Raw genomic sequence first — 14,291 nt, 5'->3', positions numbered from 1 at the left:
CCCAGTGTGGCCACTCCTGGGACAAGACTCCGCTTGGGGACAACTGAGATAGGCACCTTATGGGATTTCTTAGAAAGATGACCTGGGTGACCTGGGTGGTTTGTAAGGACTATGGCCAATGCCTGGTGGGCAAAGGAGGCAGGAAGGGCACGTGGTGAACAGAGGTGACTTGGGTGGGGATGTGGTGGCTAACGTTCAGAGGGACAGACAAGGCTGATGGGCTTCGGCTTCTGGTTTCTCTCCACCCCTTTGGGGTTTCAGAAAGATGACACGCAACGTCTGCTCAGGAGTTCCCAGCCCACTGCCCAGAGCCTGCCAGACACTGGCTCCCGGGTCAGGAGGCGCCAGAGAGAAACGACAACTTCCCGGGATGAGGATGCTCCTGAGGTTAGTCTGGGTCTGCGTGCTTCTGTGGACACACGCTGGGTGTGGGACTGTCTTCCTGGAAGCCAAGGTGTCATGCAACAAGACTGATTTATTTCCAGTAAGATTTTAAGTCCACAGTTGGATGAGTTTTGACAAAGGTATGCTCCCTCATCATTAAAGTCCCAACACCCCAGAAAGCTCTCTAGTACTTGTCTCTGGTCACACTCATTCAAGAAGCCACCCGAGGTAGGGTTTGCATGACCATGGGATGGCTGGAGTTTAGCGTGGAGGGTGCCCTGTTCCCTTGTGTCTCAGTTCCCACCACACACTGCTACCAACATTTATTGAGATTTCTGTTATCATTTATTGAAAAATAAAACTCAGGGACAAATATTAAGGATAAAAACCTGAGAGAACTATGACTATGACACGCTGCTGCAGTCCACTTCCGGGATCAAAAAACCATGCAACACCTTCGCCCCATCTTTTCCTCTTCCAAAGGCCTCTCTTTCCCTTCTCCTGAGTCCACCAGGGAACTCCATGATCCGTTCTGGCCCGCTGATGGAATCCCTCCTCTGGAACCAATGCTCTACTCCATTGGACGTCAGACCACAACACAGATAAAATTTCCAAAACAAACATTGGCCCATTTCGTTGCAGAGCCACACCCAGTCCCCTTTCCTAGGCACTGGAGAACCATTGTGAGCACACCACTGCTAGCCACCCAGCACCTCCTGAGTGTTTGGCTGATGGACTGATTGTTGCCAGAGTCCAGCTGTTATCAGTTGAACCCGTTCTAGTCTCCAGCTAAATTTTATTGCTCTGAGTAAATAGGCAGCCAAGGGAAAGCTGGGTGCCTGGCAGCAATCCTAGAAGATGGATTCTCCCTCTCTGGGGTCCTCTCTGTCCAGCTCCATTTGGCCCATGCAGCGTGGCCAGGGTGAGCTCCCTCAGTAGGGACAGAGGGACATCACTTGGCATTCCCTGGTGCTCCCGGAAACACTGTATACTTTAAGTCGAGGTGGGGTCATTGGTCTGGTGGACTGGTGTCCTCATAACTCTCTCTTCAGTTTTCCTTTTTGTTTTCATAGTCTGATGAGGAAACTGAGGCTCAAAGAGAGGCCACTTCCCAGATCCTCAAACTGGGGTGGCCAAGCTCAGATGTGCCCCTGGGTCTGTCTGGCTCCTGCAGAGCGAGCGCTGCTGCCCTCCCCGACTCTCCCTGCCCTGGTGCCCCAGGTTCTTCCCTGCTTGGGACCCTCTGCTGGCCACATAGAGTGCCTGGGCTTCGAAGCAAACTTCTCCAAAGATGAGGAATCAAAGCAGGGTGGCCGCTTGTTGTCCCCAGTTGCCTGTGGCCTGTGCCTCCTGAAGATTCCAGGGACCACACTTCTTTCCTGGGGACGGGCCTAGCCTGCAGACCCTGGACCTCAGAGCTTCAGGGAGGCCGTGGAGGTGAAGAGAGAGGCTTGCTGATCCTGAAGGTCCTGGGAACCCCAGGGCTGCACTCCATCCACCATGCTGTGTATCTCTAAACCTTGCTCTCATGTCTCAGTGTCTCTGTCTCTGCATGTGTTTGTCTCTCTGTGGAGGGCTTTGCATCCTTGTCTGCCTGGTGATGCTCTGGGTCCCAGGGACAATGTGTGTCAGAGTTTGTGGGTGTGTGGTATCTCTCTGTCTTTCTCTTTTCCTTCATTTCTCTTGACTGCCTTGCCCCCTCCCTACATTAAAATTCCATTCAGAGACAGGAAAACTATGTCCACACAAATGCTTGTACACGGATGTCCAGCTCAGTCCACAACAGCCAGATTGGAAACAACATAAACGACCATCAGCCAAGAAATGCATGGATAGAATGTTGTTTGTCAGCTAGACACAGTGGACTACACCTATAATCTCAGCACTTGTGCTGAGGCAGGAAGATTGTGGATTTGAGCCTGGCCTGGGCTACACATTGAAACCAAGACTCAGACAAAAGCAGAATTGTGATCTCTCCATGTTGAATGTTATTGGACGTGAAAAGGAGTACAGTGCTGATATGCACTGTAAGCCTGGCCACTGTTAACCCAAAGTGATGAAAGCCAGTCATGCGCAGAACCTGGAATGAAAGGATCCCATGCATGGGAAACTTACGTGAACAGGAAGCAGCTGAGTGGTTTTCAGGGATGAGGCAAGTGGGCGATCACTAGAGAGCACAGGGTTCTCTGCCACAATGAACCATTCTGAAACTGCCCATGTGATGCTTCCTGTATTGGGGAAACACTGAAGATGGCTGGTTACATAAAACAAAAGTGTGAGCTGTGTAGGGCATGAGTTCTGTATTGATAAAACTGTTAAAAATAAATAAATAAAAAGAAACAAACAAAAGCCCTCACTCACATGTAAGGTGGCTTTGGATCCCATGGAAACAACACTAGCCTCGGGACCTAGTGTGGACCAATGCCAGCTCTGCTGTACATTTGCTGTGTGGTATTGGGCAGGGCACATTACCTGTCTGGGCCTCAGGTGCCTCACTGCGAGAGTCACAGAGGTCCCCCACAGGGTCCCCAGGGTCGTGCCGGCATCCCTGTCTCAGAAGGTACTCCATCAGTGCTACGGCGGTGGGAGATTACCTCGTTTTTCTTCAGCCCAGTGATGTTCAGCCTGCCACCTCCCTCAGTGCCTGGCAGGTGCCCATTACCAGGCTAATGATTGCCCAGAGCTGAGTTAAATATCTGCCTGTGCAGCTGTGTGTCTGCCTGGTGAGTCCAGCCACCTCTCCTGTGCACAGAGAACCTCAGCCTTGTGATCTGTCCTGCTGCTACTTAGATGAACTCTTGTTTAATGAATAGCTCCCTTTGGTTAAAACACACAGAACCTTCCAGAAGGCTTTTGAGGCCTGCTGACCCACAGCCTGCATCTTCTGTTTTTGCTAATGAAGAGAAGGGATGTGGCCTGTGGAGGTGGCTGGGCACGATTGAAAAGAACACCTTTTGTGTCCATGGGGAAAACAGTTTTTCTCTCCCTACAGTGACACCTTGGCCCGTTTTCTGAATAACTGCCTTGTTTGGGCTGAAGTTCTACCTTGTAACTTTGCACAGCAACCCATTTCCTGGATCAGTGCATCTCCTGGGGGGGAAACCATCAGATTTGGAACATCAAGATTCGGCGAGGAGATCTGTGAAAAGCTGAGGTCTCTGGATCCTGTCTGGGTGGCAGGAGTTGCCTGTCCTTGCCTCCACAGGCCTAGGGCTCTGTTGCCCTCCACCTCCCAGCCAAAGCAGGGCAGGCCTCCCCTCCAGTCCTGCGAGATACAGGCAGCCACTTAGGCATCCTCTCAGGTAGAGCTTCACACAGCCAGGGCTATTCCCAGTGGCCTCACCCAGGCTTTTCAATCATGCCTGCCTCCACAGGCACCCCAACTCTGCCTGCCTCCTGCACAGGCATGCATGCCCCTTTCATTGTCCTTCACACTTCTGCAGTGTGTGTTTGCATTCCATTGGGTAGAGAAACCATACCTTCTTCCCATTTCACCCCCTTTCCTTCCCTCCCCTTCCACCTCTGTTACATGAAACTTTGAACTGAAAAAGACCACCAGACCTGCCTGGTGCCCCACTGCTTGGAGGCCGAGGTGGATCATCAATTCAAAGCCAGCCTGCACAACTTAGTAAAAACCCTCAGCAGAAGTGCAGAGCATGCCAGGGAACAGGGTGCACAGTATTTTGGTCCCTCTCACTGCATCAGAGGTGGCTTCTTGGAGGCAATGCCCGCTGGGCTCTGAGGATCTGGTGAACACCAGTGCTACAGCTGTCCAGTGTCTAGTGTCTTCTCTGTCCCAGGAAGTCGGCTGGAAGCTTCATGTCTCTTATCTTTTATTTTATTAGACTCTCCATCTGTTGATTATATAGACAGACTGAGGCTGACCCAACCATTCCTTTCTTGTTCAAGGTTCTATTCCAAAACCCCATGTGAATATTGTCTGTGTGTTTATACCCTGCAGTGCCACACTTTGACATTTTAATTGGCATGTATAATTATCTTCATCATTGGAATGCAGTGTGATAATATACATGTGACATGTAACTTGCATACTATCACATCTGTCACCTCTGTGAATCTGGAAAGTTCAGACTCATCCAGTTGCTTTGAAATTTATGAATTGTCAGATACAGAGACCCTGCTGCACTGTGGAATGTGAGGTCTAATGCTCAAAGCTCAGTTACACCATGTGGTTGTTTTCCCATTGAAGATGACCCATAGTCCTTCAAAAGATGCTTGTTAATCTGTCTCGAGGTATTAAAAGCCTAATTACTTTAACACTGAAGAATCAGAATTAAATGATAGTGTCTTTCTGTCCAAATATTCATCTATGTATCCATCTATTTGTCCATTTATCCATCTGTCCATCCACCTATCCGTCCACCCATCCACACATCCATTTACCCACCCACCCCTCCATTCATTCATCTCTTCATGAATCCACTCACCTGCAAATCTGCTCATTCATCCATTCATCAAATTATTCCATCTATTCATACAGCCACACTCCACATATCTGTTCATAAGTCCATGCTCCATCCAATTATCTACCTATCTATACATACTGTGCTGGCTATTTTATGTCAACCTGACACAAGCAAAAGCCATTTGGGAATCAGGAGCCTCTATTGAGAAAACGCCCCTACCAGACTGGCCAGTGGACAAGCCTGTGGGGCATTTTCTTAACTGGTAATTGATGTGGGAGGGTCAAGCCCATTGTAGGTGGTGACAGTCCTGGGCAGGTGGTCCTGGGGTGTATAAGAAAGCCGAATGAGCAAGCTTCATAAAGCAAGGCAGTAAGTAGTGCTCCTTCTTGGTCTCTGCATTTTTTTTTTTTGTTTTTTTTTTTTTTTTTGTTTTTCGAGACAGGGTTTCTCTGCGTAGCTTTGCGCCTTTCCTGGAACTCACTTGGTAGCCCATGCTAGCCTCAAACTCACAGAGATCCACCTGACTCTGCCTTCCGAGTGCTGGGATTAAAGGCGTGCGCCACCACCGCCTGGCTGCATCCGTTCTTGCCTCCAGGTTCTTGCCCTGACTTCTCTCAATGATAGGCTGTAATATCTGAGGTGACATTGACCCTTTTTTCCCCAGGTTGCTTTGGTCATGACATCTATCACAGTAAAAGAAAAGTAACTATGACACATATATACATACATACATATATTCATGTCTCCATCAATACATTCATACATATGTACATACACACATTCATACCTCCATCCTTCATCCACCTACCCATCTGTCCATTCACCTGTTCTCTGCCCGCCCACTGGTAGATCCACCGTTCTATTCATCCATCCATTCCTCAATTCTTCTGTCCATTTTTGCATCCACCATTTATCAATCCAGACATCCATCCTTCTTGCAAGAATCCAAATGGGCCTGTCATGGTTCCCTCCTGTGGCCACTCTTGCAGGTGGAATGGGACATTTTGGAGACTCGTGACCATCTATCCTTAACATGGCAGAAAACTCACCGTGCCACTCACTCTCTGTCTTCCTTGCAGGAGTGTGAGCCATCCATGAGCGGCAACATCACCGCATTTGCACTGAAAGCCAGGGTTGTCTACCCCATCAACCAGAAGTTCCGGGTGAGCACTCCAAGTTCCACCTTAGCAGTGAAGTTTACTCCATAATGGGTGTGGCTCCATGGGAGGACAGGGATCAGATGTGGGTTTCCGTCCTATCTGGAAGTTTGGTGTATAACGGATCAAAACATGAGAGTTGACCCATTCTGTGTGGGCACACGGAGGCCACAAAAAAGGTCAGGAATTCCAGCTGCTTGATCTGCAGGGATGGCAGCGACCCCCACAGTGGGTTGCTGGCCTCCCTCCGGGTGCCTCAGGCCCCAGCTCTTGTCTCTATCCATATGGCTCAGGGCTAATGCCAGATGCTATACTTCCTAGACACTTCTACTGGGCTGAGAGATTATCACACAGTCGGCATTTCCACTTTGTGGCATTCCCAAAAAGGGAATGGGCTGTTCAAGGTCACATGCAGGAAGAGGCTAGATCTACCCGCCACACTTGACAACAGGTCTTGCACCCATGACTGTGACCAGGGACCATTGGCTGGAGTCTCTATGCAGAAAGCAGTTATAATGGATGGAGGAGCTGAGCCTATGAGGTGTCCTGTGGACAGTGTCCTGGCCAAGAGTGTTTGGGAAAGGACTGGCATCTTAATACTCAAGAAAATATGCTCTGAGTCTCTAGGGTACTATTCCGACTTCCAACTCAGCCTTTTCTGCATGGCCCTTTCTTGCTATGATGTGAAATGGGGTGGGGGTATGCTTCTGCCTCACCAGCTGTTTGGACCTCAGGCAAGACAGTGTATGGAAGGTCTCAGAATCATGGGTTTGCTCAGTCAGCGACTTCCTGCACCAGAGGGTGTTCCCAGACTCTCCCTGTGGAAGCCTTGTGATGAGCAGCATCTGGTTGTGCTGCTGGAGTTGTTAGGGTCAGAGCCTGGGCCCTGGTAGGCCAACAACTGAGCTTACCCATCCTCAGGAAGCCAGTTAAAGAGACATCAGCCGTGAAGAACAGAGAAAGGGGACGTATTCATTGTGGTCTCTCTCTCACACACACACACACACACACACACACACACACCATGCTCACCCCAGGCAAGTCCATCTTCAGGGTCCTGACATGAGGTTTATGTTTATGACAGAGGTTTGCATAACTAAGCAGTCTGGGTCATGGTGTGGCCCCACCCCCACCCATCTCTGACCCATCACTGAAGCCTTGCCATTTCCTACAAGATCTGGCAGGTCATCAGAACTGTGTGATGCCTCTTTCTGGGAAACGATCTTCCCCCGCTGACTTCAGCCTTTCCTCCTCCTGGTGTAGACTTTCTGGAGAAATCCTAATTCCTTGTTTCAGGACTCTGATAGACTGGGTGGGAGATGGACAACTCAGTCAGTAAAGTGTGCGCTTTGCACGCACCAAGCCTTGAGTTCAGCCCCCAGAATCTCTGTATAAAAAGCTGCATGTAGTGATGTGCACTGTAGCCCTAGCACTGGGGGTGCAGAAGCAGACAGATTCTGGGGCTCACTGTCCAGCCAGCCTAGCCAACCCATGAGCCCCAAGCCAGTAGGAGAACCTGCCTCAAAAATAAGTTCAATAGGAACAACTAGGAATGACTGCTAAGATTGACCTCTGGCCAACACACACACACACACACACACACACACACACTTACACACATACACACATACACATATACACACACACACACACACACATACACACATACACACATACACACATACACACACACAGTGGGGGTTGGGAGAAATCTAAACCTCTGCTGGGCCAGTTACCATCATGGCTGACTGACCTGTTTCCCCAGCACACTGTGAAAAGCTCACTCAGCTCCTTACTGTCTGTCAGGTGGGTGGAAGGCACTTGTATGTCAATATGCTGTGGCCAGCTGAGCAGTCCAAGGTGTTTCTGGGTTGCTATAGGTTCCCTGGACCCCCAGTCCCATAGCCAGGCAAGCAGCCATAGAGAAATGGCCAGGGACCTCAGCAACCCAGCAGACCTCCAGGAAGGCAAGCCCCAGCAAAGGCAAAGTCCAGCAGGGCAGCTCAATCTAGAAAGGTCCAGAAGCAGGACATGAGGAGGTAGGAGCAGGGGCCAGCTCAGTCTGTGTAGGCTCAGAGGCAGGTGACAAGGCTAGACAGAGAGCTGAGCACTTCCAGTTATCCCAGGGACCGGACTGTGACTAGTCCCACACTGGGTTTAGTTAGGAGGCAAGGGCCTGCCGGATGGCTATCAAGGCTTGTGGCGGGAATGACCTTCCTCAAGGCAGGGGCTTAGCACACATCGTCCAAAGGGCTCCTGGGGGCTGAGCCAGCCACAGAAGAGACGAGGGAGGGAAGGCTGCTTTCCAGAGGTCGTCATGGGCTGGGCAGATGGGAGCACCGAGTGTGGTGGTAATCTAATTGTACTGAAATGTGATTTTGATTGTATGTTAATAAATAAAGTTGTCCGGGGGTCAGAGCTATTAGAGCCATAGACAGAGTGTGGCGGTGGTGGCACACGCCTTTAATCCCATAGATCTCTATGTGTTCAGGGATATAGACAGCATTGGAGACATACGCCTTTAAGACATAGAGGGCTGTACATTCAGACAGTGACGAGGCAGTCACGTGTTTGGGCTTACAACCAATGAGAAGGCAGAATGACTGGAAAATCGACTTACAGACAGGAAGTAGTTCTCTTTCGGGAAGCTGGGACACCGCAGGCGGAAGGGTGAGATTTTGGCTCTGAGCTCTGACCTCTCGGCTTTCTCCTTTACATTGGTTCTGTGTTTCCTTTTTAATAAGACGGTTGGTTACATCAATAACCGAGTACAGAGATGTTTCGGAACAGATCCTAATGGTTCCAGAGCAGGAGCCTGGTACAGAGGGCTGGCCTCATGGAGGCAAGTGCGAGAAACAGATGAGCCCTGACTCGGTCCGTCGGGTGTGGGCTTGACCATCGTCCTGGGGCAGAGCTTGGTCTGTGCACACTCACCCCAATGGTCAGCTCAGTCAAGTCTCCTCTGTTCCCAGCCTCTGGCTGATGGATCCTCCCACCCGTCGCTGCATGAAAACCTGACACAGGCGGCAGCCATCTTGCCCCACCTGCCCCACCAGCCAGCAGAGGCCTCACCAGCCAGCAGCCTGGGCAGCCTGAGCCAGGCTGGCAAGGAGGATGGCAGCTCCTCTTCCAGCATGCACTCAGCCTACAGTGACGACAGGCTCCTCCACTGTGCCTTCCTCCGGGTGGGCAGCTTCCCTGAGGTGCTGGCCTGTGAGAGGTAAGGAGCAAACGGGGGACAGTGGAGCTGCCGTGGGTGAGGCAGAGGAGGAACCAGGTCCAGAAAAGTGAAATGACTCAGCCATGGACACACAGAAGCACGCTGTCAGAGCTGGGGACACGATACTTTTACTGCTGGCCACACAGCATGGGTCAATGTTGGGAATACAGAGTAGAGCCTGAGGCCTGGAGAGGGGTGACCAGAGAGCGGTGTTTGGGCACTGATGTGTCCCAAACTGTAGTGCAGCAAACATCCGGGAGTTTGGGCAAAGCTTGCAGCACCTGCAGGAACCTGAGGGTCTGATCACTGTTGCTCATCACTCTATCTCCGTTGTCTGGCAGAGGGGCCTGGACCAGGTTTGGTGATCCATAAACACCAGGTGATATTTCCTCTACTTTGTGAAAGGACACAGAGAGGCTGAATAGCTTGCCAAATTCACACCGCAGTGAGTGATAAGGCAGGTTTGAGTGATAAGCCACCTTATCTCTGAGGCTCGGGGGCCATGTCACCATACTCACTTTGTGGTCTGCAGACAGGGTATGACAGGCAGCTGTCCCCAGACCTCTGTTCCACTGCAGTCCCAGGAATCCCTGGATGCCTTCGTTACTTTTCTATTGTTGTGCTGAGATACGTGATCAAGGCAACTTGCAGGAGAAAGAGTTCGTTGAAGCTTTCAGTTCCAGAGGGTTAGAGTCCGGGACCACCATGGTTGGGAGCAGGGCAGGCAGCAGGCAGGCAGGTATGGTAACTGGAACAACAGGTGTGCATCCTTATCTGCAGGTAGGAGGCAGAGAGAGAAGTAACAAGGAATGGTGTGGACTTTTGAAAAATCGAAGTATGCTCCCATGACACACCTCCTCCAACAGAGTCACACCTTCTAATCCTTCCCAAACAGTTCCACCAACTGGGGACCAAGTATTCAAACACGTGAGCCTGTGGAGGCCATTCTCATCCAAACCACCACAACAGGGGACAATCCTGGCCAGAGACTAAGAATGAGTGGGCTTGGAGCCTTGTTGCCAGGGGAGGTGTCCCTGGGTTGAGGGAGACTAGCATGGACCACATTCTCACATTTGCACTTACAGACTACAGAACTGTGGATAGGTGTTTTTATTCAAATGCATTTGTCTGTGAGGAAGAAAAGGGTCCCCAAGGCAACCTGTGTCTGTGCTTAATGGCCCTGGCCTCTGCTCTCAAAGTCACTTTGTCATGCAGACCTGAGGCTGTCTGTGTTGAGGAAAGGTGGCCTGCAGTGACAGAACATACTAGAGAGGACACACCGAGCCTGCTCCTCTGGCTTTCTCTGTGGGAATATTTGTCTCCAATGTCCCAGGAAGCTGTGCCCTGACACTTCCTGTTCCCTCAACTGAGGCTTCCAGCAGCAGTCTAGACTTCTCTAATCCTGAGTGTATGTGAGGAACATGAACGGGGGGAAACACACACCACAAAGACCAAGTAGAGACCAGTGTCCTTTCCTCATCCTGGCTCCTTACCCTTTGACCCCTGTCTCCTTCTCTCCGGTGGATCAGTGCGGATATTGACCTGTGTGTTTGCAGCCTCCACCTGAAAGACCTGCTTCAGGTAGACACAGCACTGAGACAGGAGAAGCACCTGGTAGGTGGAGTCATTGGCCTTCTCTTCCTGACCTGGGGACCAGTTGGGGATATGAGACTCCCTGTGTGCACAGAGCCCCAGATGTGTGAAGGGCACAGACCTGGGTGAAAACAGATGTGGGAACGAGAGTGTTGAGGTGAGGTCTGAGTGTGGTGAAGCATTCACTGCCACTGACAGGACTTGGCCTTTCATTTATCGGGGACAGGAGCCATCTAGAGGTGAGCTCATGCTCAGGCCGCACCTGCTGAGGACCCAGGGTAGGGAGAGCACTGTGTGAGGGGAAGACACAAGTCAGTAGCTGCCATTAACAGCAGCCACACACAGGCTGAGGCTGTGGGGAGACCAGACACTGCATGCATCACCGAGGGAGCAGAAAACTGTACGAGCGCTTCTAAGAAAACCAAGCATGTGATGTCCAGAGGACCAGTGCCTCTTCCCTGATTATCCATCCTAGAGAGACCATGCTGGCACCAGCCCCTGCATGAATGTTTACCACAGGGGGCCGTGATGATACCGGGCTGATAGAGTCCTACAGTGCAGTGGCCAGACACCATCCAGATGGTACCCTCTAGGATTCCCGGGGAACCCCCGATTCTGGGAGAACCCTTCTTGGTTTATGGAGCATCTCCTCCTGTGGAGATAGGACTCTGGGAGGGCTCTGCACATCCCAATTCTTTAGAGGTGTCTCTAACTCTGTTACAAGGAAGCGAGTCTCCACGTGGAGATGGGGGTCATGAAGGGCTCTGCACAGTGTAAGCACTACGTCAATAGTGTAAGGAGGGGAGGGGAGGGTCAGTGGAGAGAGAAGGAAGAGAGGAGGGCAGGGAGGTGGGGAGAAGGGAGGAAGAAAGAAAGGGAGGGGAGAAATATTCTTTAGAAGCTTCCTAAAACGTGGCCCAGGACAGGGGTGGCCAGGATATATAGTCTCTTTTATATATGGATCCTTTCCTCCAGCAATAACTATGTCAGGAGGGAGGGCACTTCTCAGATGTTTCTCTCATTCCCTTCTGCCGACAGATGTTCATTCAGATTCTTAAATCGTGCCTCCTGGACCTTTTTCCTAAAAAGAAGCCTGATGATGAACTACACCAGAAGATCCTTTTAAAGCAAGAGCATGTAAGTCTTTAGTCTATATCTCAAAGTAATTCAATAAAATGTTTAAATTCTAAACCATATCATGATATACATATTTTCCTTTAATGTATAAAATGGTTTTTATAATATACATTTGAACACAGTATGATATCATGTGAAAATGTATGTGCATATGTAAAAAGAACACTTGCGGTGACCCACAGCTCGGGTCCTGGAACCCTAACTAGGGCCAGCAAGGGGATGAAGAAAAGACAGACACACATACAGGGAAGCTGGGACCAGATGGGAGTGTGCTCACTCGGATGAATGGGACCTACTAGCGCCAGCAGCCTCAGCATATTTATTAGGCCATCAGAGGAGGGGGAGGTTGATAGTCTCAGTAGGAGGTATCTGCAGGTGAGTAGTCTCAGCATTAAATCTATCTCCTGAAGAAGTTGGCCCCACATCTCCTTGGTTACCTGGGAACACAGCTTCAGAGAAGCAAGGACCATTCCTCCCCTCCACATTGGGATTTGAAGGAGCCACACGGAGTACCCCATGATCCTTCCTGAGTATGGAGTGAGCTGCAGATCTAGAAATGCTGTCAGCCTGGAGGATGATGCTTCCTAACACTGAATCCAAGAACTGACACAGTTGCCCACCTCGTCAAAAGAAGAACTGGACCCTGGAAGGCTCCTCATGGAAGCAGGTCCTGTGCTGCCTGTTCACGGTGCTGAGACCACACTGGGCCAAAGAGTTCCCCTGAAGATGGTGTCCCAGGGAGAAAGAAGCTGGGCAAGCTGAGCTGTACTTCCTGCCCTTGAACCCACCAAGTACTTACCACTTCCTCCTTGAGGTGTGGTGTATAATCCTTCCCCATGGAAACCCTATGAAGGAATATTCCCGCCCAGCCCCTAGAACACCCATTTTCTAAGAGTTTGTAGTGATTGAAAGACACGATGTGATTGTTTGCTAAGTACTGACTATAGGTTCAGGAGGACGGGGGACGTAGAAGAAAATCAACCTTCATTCTTGGTGTCCAATGTTTAATGAAGTAAAAGAGTTTTTACCCTTACATCTTAAATACGTTCTAACTTTATGTGTATGAATGGATGATGTAGGTGTGGGTGAGTGTGCCACAGTGCGTGAGTGGAGGTCGGAGGACAGTTCTGTGGAATCAGTTCTCTCTTTCCATCTTTGCATGGGTTCCGGATAGCAAACTCAGATATCTAGGCTCACACAACAGGCCCAGCATGAAACCCTAAGACAACGCCCAGAACTTCTCATTACTGTTAAGATACATTTTTATAAAATATTTGTCAAAAATATAAGGACATTTATTCTTCTAGAATTTTGAGTTTTACGAGTTTTTCTTTGTGTCTTTGTTCTTTTCCTTCACCCCAGGATTTGGAGGAGTTAGAAAAGGGATTTCAGGCCAGATTGACAAACACGGAAATGTTGGGCACCGGTGACCCCGGCTACGTTTCCCTGGCAGATGTGGAGAGGAAGGAGAGAGAGCTCTCGGAGCAGCTCATAGACAATGTGAGTGCTGCCCTCTCTTCCCATGGGGATCTTGGTGTCTGCAACAGTGACGTTGATGAGATTAAAGAGGACACTGTCATGTCCCATCCTGAGGCAGAGACCTGGTTTCCAAAGTTCAATGTCAGAGAAGGTACAGTTGAGAGTGGAGATTTACAGAGGGAAGTTTTTATCCACTTATGTTTTCAGCTGGCTGTTTTTAATCACTGAAAGCCATGATTCCTATAAGCAGTCAATGTCACTACTACGCCATAGTAGAGTGGATTCTGGGAGCGTCTCCAACCCTCAGCTTCACGAAACATGCTCCTCATGTCACAGAGGAGGGCTTCCTTTCTTTTTGACTCCGTGGCCTCCTGGCCATGGATCTGTGTGAAGCAGATGTGTCCTGGCCACCTCCTGTGCTGGGCAGTGGGGATTCAGATTTGCTTGTGCAAGTCCTTGCCCAAGAGGCTTGGAGGCAGCCACAGTGAGCAAGGAGGACCACCTGGCTCCCATGCTGCTGTGGAAAGGTGCTGGGGGAGGCTGAGATATGATTGAGGGACATGTTTCTTTCCCTTCAGGATCTGAAAGGGCTCCTTCACGGGCCATAGAGAGGCCAGTCAGAAGGGATGCTGACCCATATGTGAACAGACACAAGCCAGGGACAGCTGGGAGGTAGGATGGCAGCTTAAAGGAGTGGTTTATTTGGGCTTCCAGTTTCAGAGAGCCAGAGTCCCTTGATGACAGAGAGGAGGCAGGAGCAGGAAGCTGAGGGCTCACACCCTGGACCACAAACGTGGAGCAGAGTAGAGAACTAGAAATGCCACAAGTCTTTCAAAGCCTTCCTCCAATACAAGGCCACACCTCCTAAGCCTCCCCAAACAGTGCCACCAACTG

At 50.3% G+C, this 14,291-nt stretch overlaps 1 protein-coding gene across 4 annotated transcripts in view; it reads left to right on the top strand.

Moving 5' to 3' along the window:
• Positions 1–14,291, top strand: part of Evc (EvC ciliary complex subunit 1) — a 40,249-nt gene that overhangs the window by 3,230 nt on the left and 22,728 nt on the right. For 3 of the 4 annotated variants that reach the window (XM_028882357.2, XM_028882356.2, XM_037208891.1), the window contains exons 2-7: positions 262–387; positions 5,891–5,974; positions 8,941–9,188; positions 10,718–10,802; positions 11,820–11,918; positions 13,281–13,418. In XM_028882357.2, coding sequence (XP_028738190.1) covers positions 262–387; positions 5,891–5,974; positions 8,941–9,188; positions 10,718–10,802; positions 11,820–11,918; positions 13,281–13,418 — 780 coding nt within the window. The remainder of the gene's footprint in view (positions 1–261; positions 388–5,890; positions 5,975–8,940; positions 9,189–10,717; positions 10,803–11,819; positions 11,919–13,280; positions 13,419–14,291) is intronic. The other variant, XM_037208890.1, reaches the window with a different exon arrangement.

This window comes from Peromyscus leucopus, chromosome 10 (genome assembly GCF_004664715.2).
Source record: "Peromyscus leucopus breed LL Stock chromosome 10, UCI_PerLeu_2.1, whole genome shotgun sequence".
Classification (NCBI taxonomy): domain Eukaryota; kingdom Metazoa; phylum Chordata; class Mammalia; order Rodentia; family Cricetidae; genus Peromyscus; species Peromyscus leucopus.
This window is presented reverse-complemented; position numbering and strand designations above follow the sequence as displayed.